We start from the raw sequence: 13,481 nt of genomic DNA on the forward strand, positions 1-13,481 counted from the left end.
ACCTTGAGCAGCATTCTGTAAATCTGTCAGTACCCCAAGTGTGTTGTGCATCACCCCGGTGGGATTTGTCAGGTGATCCTGGTGTGCACTGCAGGGAGAGCCAGCGTCTGCCATCAAGAAAAGCTCAGTTTCCCCTCCAGTGCAAGTGTATGATCATCACTGATGTCAGTTCAACTCACCTACATGCCAAGACAATACAGTGGATTTCTGACAGACAGGAGCACGGGAAAGTGGCCCATCTACAAACCAACCCCCAGCTCTGAAGTTGTCTCCTGGAGAAGCAGTAGTGATTCTTTATTCTTTATTCTTTATTCTTTATTCTTTATTCTTTATTCTTTATTCTTTATTCTTTATTCTTTATTCTTGCATCTGGTTCCTCAGTCTGCTCATTTAATTAAACCAGAAATGGCCTTACTTCCAGTTGGTTCAGCTGCTGTACATTTATCCCAGAGCACATAGATAGCACAGAGATAGATTTGGAAGACACTGCGTTTTTGTATTTCCACCTCCCAGGCTCCATCTTCTCAGGCTGGGAAGTGCTCTCTGTGGCACCTCCTCAGCTGGTGGAGGTGATGCCAGGTCTCACTGTGCCACAGACAGACATGGCAGTAGCAGAATTACTTGCTTGTAGCAACAAAAAAGCTGGTCACAGCTCATAGGTTTTATAATGAGTTGGGAGGTGAAAAATTCACCTGCACAATAGGCCATAAGTGGAGTTTATTCTCAAACCTTTTGTGGCCAAGAGCTTTTCTTCAAGCAGTTTTTCCCACTTGCCACACAGTGCTGGGTGGGTGGTTTGATTCTGCTGAGCAAGGTGCTGCCCATGAAGATGGGGTGGCTGTGCCAGCAACTCCCAGCTTTTCCCAAACATTGTTTTCCTGACAAAGGATGAAGATCTGAATAATGACCTCAAATATGCTGTTACTGCCCTGAGGTGTACAGCTAAGCACAGCACCCAGCTTTACATTGTCACTATTTATTTTTTTTACCTCATTATACCTTTTGGATCCTGCTTGGAGAGCGGTGTGGGGGGGAAGAACATCCACACTGATGTTGTGTGATGCTCCAGCAGCATTGCAGACCAAGGGCTCCACAGCCCCTGAGCTCCCCAGCTGGTTGTAACCCAAAGTTACAGAAGCCTTCATCAGGCACCAGCGAGGGTGTTACTGAACCTGGAGAGCAGCTGCAGTTGGTGACCACACATGGAAAGGAGACCCAGCCTGCCCGAGACTCCGAGATCAGGTTGGGTTTTTGGCTTTGGGTACAGTCTCCTTGAACACAGGCTGCTTTTTAACCTGAAGTCAGAAAGAAATAATGAACATGTCATGCCATTCCATACTATTTTTGCAGTCACTGTCAGAAAAAGAATCAAGTGTTAAAGCTCATGTCTCAACTTTGCTGTACTAGCTTTTCCCATCTGGTTGTAACTGTATTTCAGGGATGGCTCACAAGCAGTGGGGTGCTCTAGTAATGTCACTCTGTCACTTTGTGCTTACTTTGTGATAGCTTTTAAGTGACATTTTTTCCATGTAATATCCCTTCCCACTTCACCTGAAGGCAGACTTGCATGGGCTGAAACTTTTTAATACATGGCTGTTTTGTTCTGTACTTGGCCTGAATCTTGCACTCTAAGTTACACATCAGTCTCCTAATGCAGGTGAAGCACTGCTGTGTGCCTTTTCATGCAGTGAGCACGTGCCAGATGCTGCTGCTGCTGCCTGGGAGAGCTGGGGCTGCTGGGGAGCTCGCAGCAGGCACCTTCCTCTGCAACCTGATGCTGCCTTTGATGTAGGGGCTCAGACTGGAAGCTGAGCAAAGCCATGGGTGATCCTTTGTTTCCTGGAAGCCAGATGGACAGGTGGAGGGACACATGGACAGTATGGACAGAGCCAGCAGCCTCTGGATTGCGGCAGCCCATGCAACTGCTCCTGTGCATGGAAAGGTACAGGACATGGGATTTGGTGTTGGAGATCTCAGAGCAAGCATTCACAAAATCCCACTCTGCTGCTGATGCTTCTTTAGACAATGATGGATAGATTCTCTCTGCAGGCACCAATGTGTAGCAGCTCTCAAAAAAGCAAACCAGGCTTGCTGATTAACGTAAGCCATCTTTAATTTTCTCTGCTCTCATTTCTGTATATTCTCATTTCATTCCTGTGCCATTATGGGGGGCTCTCCCTGCTAAGTGCACTTAAATGTGACTGCAGCCACTGAGAGAGGACTCTCCTCTGTCTCTCCCCATCAAGGATCTCACTGCAGCTGAATTCATACAGCCTCAGCTCCTGCCCAAGCCTCCCAAACACCAGCAACAATTCACAGCAGGGCTTCAGCACTCCTCGTCCAGGCTCCCTGACTGTGGTGAGCCCAGGTCCATTCTTTTATCACCAGTCAGGCTCACAAATCAGCATGAGAGTAGTCATTAATTGCTTGGGCAGACAAGACTTGTAGCTTTTGAGGTCCAAACCACTCCCGCATTTGATTTCTGTGGTGCAACAAAAGTGGGTGGGAAAAGTGTCTTCCTTCCATTTGCCCATCACAGGAAGTCTTGACTGAGTGTGGGATGATTTGATGTGCTATCATCAGGGTGAGAGCCTCCAGCTGGCCTGCCCCAAATTCCCCCCAGATCTCCTCAGGCTGTTTCATTGCCTGTGATCCTGTGATGCTCCAGTGACAGACCTGTGCTGTTGATGGTGCTCCTTGGTTCTGCACTGCTCATTCCTGGCTTGGCTCTCTTATGTGTGCAGCCACCTTGTTGATCCAGCTCCAAACTGTGTTCAGTAATAGCCAACTATAGAGTAGTTAAAGATCTCTGTTGCTTCTCCATGGCCAAGAATACCCTTGGAGCATCAGACTATGCCCAGGACCCAAGGTGGTGTGTGGTGGCACAGGGCTGGGTGCATGCATGGCTGGTGAGGGAGAAGGGATTTTCAAAGGGGGTTGCTTTCATACTATGAAATCACAGCCCCAGGATACGATTAGGGGCATATCTTGTAGGCAGAAGTGATATCTTTCATTAACTAAAGAGGTAAAGTTGAAAAATCCCCAAAGTTCAAGTGTGAGATGATATGATATTTCTGTGTTTCAGACAGTTTGTCACAGGCAATTAGGGGCAGTCAGGGCAGGGCTCACTGGAGTTCATGTGGGCTCCTTGCTCAGCTCCGGCCACTCAATCAATCTCCCTCAAGCCCAGCCAGGCTGATGTGTGCAGCCACATTTCTCACAGGAGCAAATGAAGAAGTAAAATTGGCATTTAATAACTTTTCTCAATGCAGTCACAGTCAGCTTTTGCAGCTGTTTTCCAGCTTGGTTCTGTAGGCAGTGCTTTGGCTGTATATCCTTTCAGCAGGATTTGCTGTAATTCTGTTCCTACAGTGTCTCATTACAGGAGCTCCCAGAGCAGACCAGAACCACATTCCCTGGGGAGATGCAGGTACTACACCAAGGAACTGCCACATGACATGCCAGAGCCACAGGAGAACAGTTTTTATCCCCACATTCCATTTACACCATGAAAACAATTTTTTTTCTTTGTTTCCTTTACTAGTGCATGACCTTCCATCAGCTTCAGCAGGTCAGAGGTGGCAAAGGCGGGGGAAAAAAAACTCATCTTGCTTACACTTGCTCTGAGTGCCCAGAGTGACCTACAGTGTGTGAAAGGATCACTTGGCTCCTTTCTGGGGGAGGACAGGAGAGAGTACAGTTGTTTACGTCTCCATTCAAGTGATTAACGATTAAATGACAACAAAGCAAGGAATTTGTGTGGCCCCGAGCTGAGTGTGCCTGTCTGAGCACCTGCTGAAATAACCAGTTGTTGTGAGGGGTTGGCAAGCCCAGCTAACACAGGCTCCAGAAAGGGACACGGTCTGGATGGGAGGTGCTGGGGAGCAGACCATGCCCTTTGTCATCCTCTCTCTGAGGCAGCACTTTGACATTTGCTCAGGATGGTTGGTGCTTTGGGTCCCCTCTCATCCCCTTCCCTCCCAGAGGGGCACAGCCCAGCTCTACCCTATTCCCAGCTCCAGAGAGGAGCTGCAAGGAGGTGACCCTGGGGAAAGTAGAACAGAGCAGAGGTGGGAGCATAGAAAAAAGAAAAACTTTCTCCATGTAACACAATAAATTTAGTCTTTATGAAAGTATGATGTATTTTCAACTTTTTTTTCCAGATTAATTCCAGTCACCTTCATATTATAAATTCTTTGCACATTCAAACACATGAGCTATAGATTCCCATCTCAAGTTCAATCAATACTCTTAACCTCAAGAAAGTTACATTGTGAAATTGGACTTTCATCTTTACTGATGGAGTCTCAGCCTTTCCTGCTTAAATAAATAAAATTGCCTCTAGCTGAGAACCTGCCTAACTGAGATAATGGAGATATTAAGGGATAGCAAAACTGTGAGATTTGCCAACTAATTTTGCAAAAAGAAAACAACATACACATTTCCCCCTTCTCCGGGAAACATTTCTAGTTTGTTTTCTAAACCATACATACATTATAACAGGGAAATAATATTCTATTCAGCTTTAGGTTAAATTATATTTAATGTTGTAATGAATTTCAACAGAGACATATTGAAAAGGAATATAAAGAATTCAGTTCTGAAAATACAGAATACAAAAATACCAAAACACGAGAGAGCTTGTGAAAAATAGCAAAATATATACAATCTGAGTTGGGAGCCAAGATGTACAGGTAACTTTACAATATCTGAGGTCAGGGTCCTAAGAAAAAAGCAGTATCATCACACAGATGAACATCTGAAGAGGACATCTTGTCCACATCTGCGCCTGACAGTGGGACCAGTTATACCAGTGCCAGTTTTGATAAGTGCTTGGCCAACCAGTCCCAAAAGATTACCAGGGTGGAGACTGCAGAGCCTGTCCAGGCTGTTCAGATCAGTATTTAGCCACTGCTGGTAGGAGGAGGTGTGTTCTGAACCCTTAATCCCTGCCTCTAACTCCATCCCTCACTTTGTCCCATGCACAACGGGAAGAATTTGGTCCTTCTTTCTTTGTAGCCACAATTTTAATATACTGTTCTTATGCCTGTCCCCAGCCTCCTTTCACCCAAATAAGTAATGCTAATGCCTTCAGCAGGCCTGGGGGAGCTGTTTTCACATTGCTTCTCTTCACTCTGCAGTTTTTGAGCAAATTGTTGGTTATAAGTTTTTGCTGAAGTTTTATGATTACCCTGTAGAGAACACTTGGAAAAATACAAAGACATCCCAAACAAGAAGCCCATTTGTGCAACCCAACATGAAGTTTGCTTTTGCAAAAGCATTTCATTATTTTTGCATTCAGTTTGTGATTTATATTTCCAAACATCTTCCAGCCTACTGCTTCCCATCTCCTCATTGTCTGTCTCTATTTGCACACTTGAGATATTCCTGCACAGTTAATAGGCAAAAATTCTATTTCCCCATCACTTCCCTAGTGGCTTATATAGGCTAATTTTCCTTATGCATAACTACTAATTTGTAATTGTGCTACATAAAGGCAGAACTATTTTCTCAGAAGGAAAAGTTGAAAATACTATTGAAGAGTATCTTGCATCAATTAATCATGTTCAATGTAGTCATGTTTACAAACAGTGATTTTAAAAAAAGGCCCTGTCAAATACTTCAGACTGTAACAGTATGAAGTTTTCCAGGATAAAATGTAAATCTATATTACTGTGGCTGGAGTGAGCAGGGGAGGGTTGCACCAAGGAAAGAGAAGGGCAAAAATCAAGGAAGAACTAAAGGAGGAAACATTGAGTTTTTTTTGAATTAGACACTAGAAATGAGACTATCACTTTCGTTGTCTGGAAGACTTTTTCTACTTTGTCACCCCACCACCCTCTTTTGTTCTTTCTTCCCTTGTACTTACTTTCAGTGATACCAAGGCACTATTGTGGATCTGGGTTCATGGTCACTAAAAAACTCCTACAGCACCACCTACCTAAAGTGTCTGTATTCCTCAGTTCTGCAATGTTTATTTTGAACGTGCCAAAGAACCAATCCAAATTTAGCCTCATACATCTCTGTTTCAGGGTTTCCTTCCCCCTTTCTTCACCACAAATGAGGATTTTAATTGCCATGGAAAGGTGCAGTGATCTACCCCTGTGCCTGAAGCCCAGTCCCAGGGCAGGCAGGGAGAGCCAGGGCTGCTAAAGGACAGCAGTTATTTAGGAGCATGCATAGCATCTGATTTCTCTGGTAAGAGTAAGAGCTGTGGTGCTGGGTTACTGGTATAGTCCTGAGAGCTCAAACTACCAGCTCTGACTGACCCTCTCTTAGAGCAGACAAGGCACTGGGTCTTAACTACAGCTCACATTACTTTTCTTGCATAGAAGACAGTCAGACACCAAGAAGAGTGGGGAGAACATGAAGTGGAAATATGAAAGTAGGAGCACAGGAGAGAGGCTAACTGCATTTTTCATTTTCTGAGTACGAAGTGTGATCAAAGTTGAAAATGCCTACTCCTGTAAGCCTTTTAAAATTTAAATACTTCAGTGCATAGAAAAAGCCTACAAGATAAGAATCAGAGACAAAGCATTTAACATCCCACACATTTTTACAAAGTTACAGCAGCTTTTTTCTTAGATAATCCATTTTACATTCCTAATTATTTCTGCACTGTGTAAAATATGCCTGCATATAAAGTTTACAGTGACTTCTTTTGCAGAGATTAGACAAATATATACAAGACAAAAGATTTTTTTTATTAAAATGTCAAATGCAAAAATTAGAGGTTGAAAAACACTTGAATTACAAAGAACTATTTTAAACTGTGTGCAAAATTATGTAAAAAAGACTTTTTTGCTATTTCAAAGAACAAAAGAGATCAGACTTTGTAGGTTCAGGCTGAACAATTTTTGTGTTAAGAGCAGCTTAATACTTTACCAAGCAGAAACCCTCAAGGATCTGCACAATTTCAGCACCTGTGCTCTCAGGGAAGGGCTTAGTGGTCTGTGTGTGCATGTCTGAAAATTGTGCATGAACTTTAAAACAGTAACAGATCAATTTGGTCACTTCCAGAGTTCTGGTGGTTTTTCTCTTGAGCACAACTGGCTTGAGAAGCAGAAAAGCTGGAAACAATCAAAATCTCCATCTAGGCTTGCTGTGTTTGTTCAAAACATCAGAAAGGGTAGAAGGATCTGCATGAAAGAGTTGTGCAGGTCACTAAACACCACGATAAAAGCAAATATTAATTTCTTGATTTCCTAAATTAAAGATCTTTCCAGAAGAACCAAAAGCTTTTGCTTTCACCTTGCGCACACACAGTTTTAACGACATTTTCTACTGAAGTTAAGAGTGCTTCAATAAGAGTATACCTGAATTAATTCACTATTACATGACCTTTCACCTTTGGAGGTGAAGCTTTAAAATCAAGTCTAACATGGCAATGCCATTCCTATGTCTCAGAGCCTGTTTGAGCCACTTTCCGGTCTCTGGGCCAACACAGGCAACTAGCACTGCTAAGCTGTACACTGGCTGAAAACAAACACAAACCCCATGAGTTTTTCCAGCTGGATCAGGAAGCTTCCTGATCTAGTCACTGGATGGCAACACAATAAATGGATGGGAAGTGATGTAGCACAGTTTAGGCCAGGAGTCCACTAAGCAGCTAATTATGGCTCTGTCAGTGCAGGGACAGGATTTAGCTTCATCAATCCAGCCAAAGGCCAGCTTGTTAGACAACAAGCTGAGATGGTCACTTAGACACATGCAAGAGTAGCACACTTGGAGCAGATGACAGTGAGGTGATGTTGCAGGTAAAGCTTTTGACCAGAAGTAGATTATACCCTGGGCTAAGATGTCTGTGTCAAAAGCAGAAGAATTAGAAAAAACAGACAGTTTTGTTGCTATTTTTCAGATGGAAAGCTGAAAAAAGGAATAGAGGAAAGAAAGGGGGGTAAAAAAAATCTAATAACTTTGTTAACTACATATTTTTTTCAAAGACTAGAGATTACAGAAGCATTTTTTGCAAATACATTTCTAGATCTTCCTCTAAGACTATGAGCCTTGCAGTTCAACTTGCATTTTTCTGCACAAATGCTTTCTGGGTGACTTCACCCTTTGTTCCTATACAGAAGATCAAGTAATCCAAACTTGAAAGGCTGAAGCAGCCTGATCAGAAAGCTCACAAAAGCAAGAGAGTAGCTGCTATTATACAATCTACTTCATTGCTGCAATTTTACATCAGTGTGAAGCTTAGATATTAGATTCTGTAGTTACCTAAGAAAGTGGCTTATTCTGTCTAACCAACACCTCATTTAGTGCATTGCTAGGAGAGACACATCATCTCCACACTTTGCTCCACAGAGAAAACTGGCTCTGAGAAGCTTCCTGCAGGCTCTCAGTACTGCTACTAAAGCTTAAAGTAGTGTGCATTTGAAGCCCTGGGAAACATACAGAGCAGCAGCCCTTAAGATGACTGGAGTAGTTAAAATCCTTTAAATTATGGCTTTCATAGGGTTTTACATATTGTAGTGTGACATTCTGGACACAGCAAAGTGTAGCCACCTTCTCAGGGCAGCAAATTATGTTGAGTATGGTGGTTATCTGAATAAAACACTATGATACCCACAAGCCCTATCTCCTGGGGTTTGTTATCCTTACCTTCACTAAGGAAGTCTAACTGCTGGGGCCTTTAAATGCAAATCCATTCTTTGGACACTGTCCTGGCCGCATCATTTGTGTGTACAAGTCCATCCTCTGCTGCATACTACAAACACAAGTTGAGATAGAAGCAATCAGAAGCCAAACTAGTGCAGAAGAGAGCCAGCAGCTGGCTGTGCAACCGTAGCCTTTCTTAAAGTGCTGGGCAGATATTGAAGTTCAGGCTGCAGAATCAGACATTCATAATGCTCTCACCACCATGGCATTAAGTGCAATTCAACAACAGAAACAACACTGGGGTAACCAGCTTTCCCTAACAACAACACATTTGTACACACAGGATCTTGTTGAAGACCACTGTTCCCAGACTCTGGCAGCCCCAACTGTCTGACCTCAAGACAGTGTCCTTGGAGACTGGAGACAAACATCTCCTGCACAGTCACATATGCCCAAAATCTCTGAAGGAAAAGTTAACAGGCTCACTACTAAATAGATTTGCATAGACCACTCACCCCTAAAGTTGTGCTAATACTGAAGGATGTCACTGGCTTCTCCTATTTACTCAAGAATTTGGTGAAAGTAAAAAAAAAATTAAGAACTCACTCCTCCAAGAGCCCATACTTGCTCAAAGCTACCTCAATAATTTTCCTTTATCTCCTGAGCATGGCATCAAGCACCTAACCATTTCCATTGCTATTTCAATGCTGTTCCTTAGACCTGGAATAACCTCTCCAAACCACACTAGAGAGATAGCTCTCAGATGACCTCCACTTCTGTGCTCCCAGCCCAAGACTATGAAAATATAATGAAAAAAATTCTACTGGGCTCTATCAGTCTTCCCTTTGTGTCCTTACATTAGTGTTTCAATCCTTAGCTAAACTAGTGTTCATGAAGACTAAGTTTAGCCCAAAGGCTACTGGCATAAGATGCTTTGTGGAGTCCTCCTCCCTCCACATGAGTCCTATAGAGAGTCCTAGCCTATACTGCACCTCCCTAAATTGAAGCTCAGCTTCTTGAGTGCCTCTGTAGCTTCCAAGTCCAGTAGGCACATTTGCCCCCAAGCATATGTCCTCACTGGTTTGCAGTCTTGACCTCACTGAGTTCCCATTATCTGCAAAGGCCCCAGTCATCTTTATGCAGCAGAGTATGGAAGAGTTTCATCACAACAAGTAGCAAATAAATCCAGCAGCCAAGCCATTCCTGGACATAATATATAGATGTTTATAGCCTCCCTGCAGAGAAACCTCTTCAAGGTGTTTCAGGAAGTGAATGAAACTGACTGAAGTTTAACACTGCTGCTTCTACAGGGAACAGCTGTCCATGCCTAGAAAGAAAGCTGCTTTTCCTTTTTCCACAGGAACTGCTTATGATACTTGTTTATCCCCACAACTGTGCTCTGGGTACCTTTGTGACAACATCTTCACTGGTGGTTCCACTAGATAGCAGAGATAGCCTGGTGGCAAGGACAACACTTGTAATCATTTTTGTCAATTTGGAGCCTATTATCAGAAAAGACAGCTGTTGGAAGGTAAGACTTTATGCTCTAGAGAACCATCTTCATGCAAACTTGTCACAACACCTCTCACTAATAATTTCCTGTATGCCTTTTCTGTTATACTAGTAGTAATACAAATCCCTAAAAAACAGTCAATACACCTTTGTACTACTCAGATTCTCAAACATAATACCCAAGAGTCAGCTCATGACACTAATGAAGCCCAATATAAGTCTTCCCCACCACTGCACCATTCAGCTTTAGAACTTATAGCCATCACATGCTGTCTTCAACCTTTTTTTTTTAATGTAGCTATAGAGTAAGGATATGAATCCATGGCAGATATGCCCATCCACAGTTTGGATGCAAGCTCCAGGTCAGTATCTGCCAAATACATCTGGGGATGGAGCTCCCCACAGCTGCCAGCAAGGCAGCATTTGCCTCCAATTACTTATCTTTCATGGACTGTTGAGACACAGCATCTTTTGTGGTCAATGGCAACTGCCAGATTTTAAAGGCTAGTGCCACAAAGGGACAGGCTTGTCTTGTTTTAAAGCAATATTAATGCTGCAATAATATAATTTATACAGGAGTAATAAAGAAAAATCTTTTATTATGCCCAAAATATTCAATCTGTAGATGTTGGAAACTTTGATATTCTTTTTCAGGCCTTTCATAACCTTTCTCAAAGGCTAAGGGTGCTACCTGTTCTGACTCCCTAAAAGAAGATAACATATGGACTGTTCCCAGCCCATTCTATGTTCACCCAGTCTGAGGGGTGACAACCTCCCAGAGGAGCAGCAGCAAGTGACTTAGAGTGGTCATGTCTCCAGATGGAAAAGAAGTCAATAGAAGACACATGAAAACATTGAAAAGTGCCTAGGCAGGCATACAAGACAAGTATTCCAGTCTATATTCTCTAATCAAACAAGCCTCAGGAACAAATACTTGCATGTTTTACATCAGGCCAGACAGAATTTCTACAGTTGTTCTTAGTAGGTGTATATCACTATATAATGATGCAGTGCAAGAGCTTGAACTCTTTTTATATCTTTTAGTTCTTGAAATCAAATATGAACTGAAGTGTTTCCCAATGCAAACCTTTTTTCCTTATGAACTGATCCCTCTTCTTGAATCTCATCAACAGGCAGATTGGATTTTTTCCAATCAGTATTTCTGAGATTGTTGGATTCTCCAAAGAACCTCAAAATAAAACAATTAATTTCAGAAATCAGTTTTAGATGCAAGAACAAGTTTTCACATGTTCTAAAGGTTGACATTGGCATTCAAGCAGCATTTATATAGCTCAAGGGACCCCAAATATTCATCACTAAACTATTATGCAGAAACATTGAGGTTCATGGTCTCTCCTGATTTCCTAACAAGTTTTTCCATTATACATTTGGTTAACAGATACCAATATCCAGAAGGAAGCTGTTTATATTACAAGTGGGCGTGAGTTGGGAGCAGTCAGCATACATAACCAAGCAGCTTTTCAGATCTCTGCCAAGTATCTTGCAGGTCCATCAAGAGAACCACAAACATACCCAGCGCTATTTGCACATAGGAACAAATATGTGCATAGACACCATCTAGAGGTTTCAGCTCTCTCCCTGCAGATTTTCTATCCCTATTTTTCCTTTGACTTTTTTTATCTGTAGTCCTCAAAGTTTTTTGTTTGTGAAGTATATTAACAGTTGCCTGCTTTGTGACAGATACTGACAATATCCTTTCATCAAGCTACTGATTAGTAGCTTCTATTAATTTCAGGAATGTAAAGCAGGTCCTGATTGCAAGTTAGTCTTATTTCATAACCCTTACTCTAATACTCAGAGGAGCACTAGCAGTGAAAGAGAACTTGTCAGACTCATCCATTAGTGCTTCAAGATTAAGTTATTTCCCCTCTTTTTGAGGCCTAGGAAGCTCAGCAGACGCAGAGCACCTCTGCAGCACCTCAAAGTGAGATCCTCTGACTGAAGCCAGCAGGAGGAACAGGAAAAGTAAAGGACACACATTACCAAGTAGCCTTCAGAAAAAACTCAAAATTTGACAGATGATCCCAGACTTCAGTAAAGAGCAGATCATTTCAGAAACAGGTAGGGATTTTCAAGCACTCCTTAGGCAGGTATGGGACATGATTATAATGTGCACACATACACAAGCTTACAGCATAATGTCTATAGTGTTCACTACTGGAAAACAGCCCATGAGGAAATGCAGCTTCAGTATAAAGCTTTTTTAGAAGTGGTTCATACAAAAGTTAATAGTAAATTTTTTGGTATAATCACCAAAGTTGAAAGTTTTAACATGCTACTTTGTTCACAAAAACTTACAAGATGTGTTACTAGCAAAAGTATTTACACAGCCTGTTCCAACATTGGAATGTTTATCCACATTTAAAGAAAGGCTGCATAACTTGACAAACAGTAGAAGTAGGAACACAAAACCATCAGGTCACCTGTAAATCAAACAAACATTTAGATCCCTGTGACTATATAATCATGGAGGAATATTACAGATGGTATACTCAACAAGGCAGACTTTTTTAAAATTAAAACCCAAAAAACTTTCAGGTCCAAGGAGTCTTATTCCAAGATCAACCCAGCTCTATCCTTGGAAATATCCTCCTTCAAAAAACCCTCCTTTCACCTATCCCTGGAAACAAAGCTCCTTCAATACAGATACCTTCCCCACATTTAACCAGACAACCTGCTGCCCAGCTGGATAAGGCCATGTAGCATGACAGCAATAAGCAGGGGGAATGGATCCAGAAGCTCTGCCACAGAAGACTGCAACAGTCTGCCCTGGGTAGTGCTGGGACTTCCAACACACCCCTGTTAAGACTGCCTCTGAGTAAAGTGAAGCACCCAGCAAGGTACCTTGGTGCCATGAATAACCTGAGATCATTGCAAGTGTTTTAAAAAGCCACCTGCGTGGATGACACAAATGCCTTCAGGCACAACAGGCAGATCTTCTCTCCCACCATTGAACTGTGTTGTAAATAGACAAAAGGAAAAACTGTACTCATACTGATCTCTGCAGCAAGCTTGCACAATGCTGCTGTAACAATTAATCCCTCATAAAAATCCAGTTGTTTCCCTAGTTAACACAGGAACAGTCAGAAGATGACAGTAAGAGGTGGTACCTGAAAATCAAGTCATTGACAATATTAAGGAAACAAAAGGAAGAAGTCCCCACCAGTCTCCATGGCAGCATTTTCTGTGGTGGGCTGAGTAAAAACTTGGACACTGCTACCAGCAACAACATTTTAACAGATGTACCAGCCTTGAAGAAAGGTGGGGTTTGTTTGGTTTGGTTTAATTTAAATAATTTTGCTGTCCTGATATCCAGATAGCTGTTGATCAGAGCATTACTGTTCTGC

The 13,481-nt window shown here is 42.3% G+C and overlaps 1 protein-coding gene across 3 annotated transcripts in view; it reads right to left on the minus strand.

The window, feature by feature from the left end:
- Positions 1-4,636: 4,636 nt before the first annotated feature.
- Positions 4,637-13,481, minus strand: part of ESRP1 (epithelial splicing regulatory protein 1) — a 34,378-nt gene continuing 25,533 nt past the window's right edge. For 2 of the 3 annotated variants that reach the window (XM_058802041.1, XM_058802033.1), the window contains exons 14-15: positions 8,605-8,710; positions 4,637-7,139 (exon numbers count right to left, since the gene is read on the minus strand). In XM_058802041.1, coding sequence (XP_058658024.1) covers positions 8,620-8,710 — 91 coding nt within the window. In that variant the 3' untranslated portion in view covers positions 4,637-7,139; positions 8,605-8,619. The remainder of the gene's footprint in view (positions 7,140-8,604; positions 8,711-13,481) is intronic. The other variant, XM_058802052.1, reaches the window with a different exon arrangement.

The sequence above is a fragment of the Ammospiza caudacuta genome, chromosome 1 (assembly GCF_027887145.1).
Source record: "Ammospiza caudacuta isolate bAmmCau1 chromosome 1, bAmmCau1.pri, whole genome shotgun sequence".
Lineage (NCBI taxonomy): Eukaryota > Metazoa > Chordata > Aves > Passeriformes > Passerellidae > Ammospiza > Ammospiza caudacuta.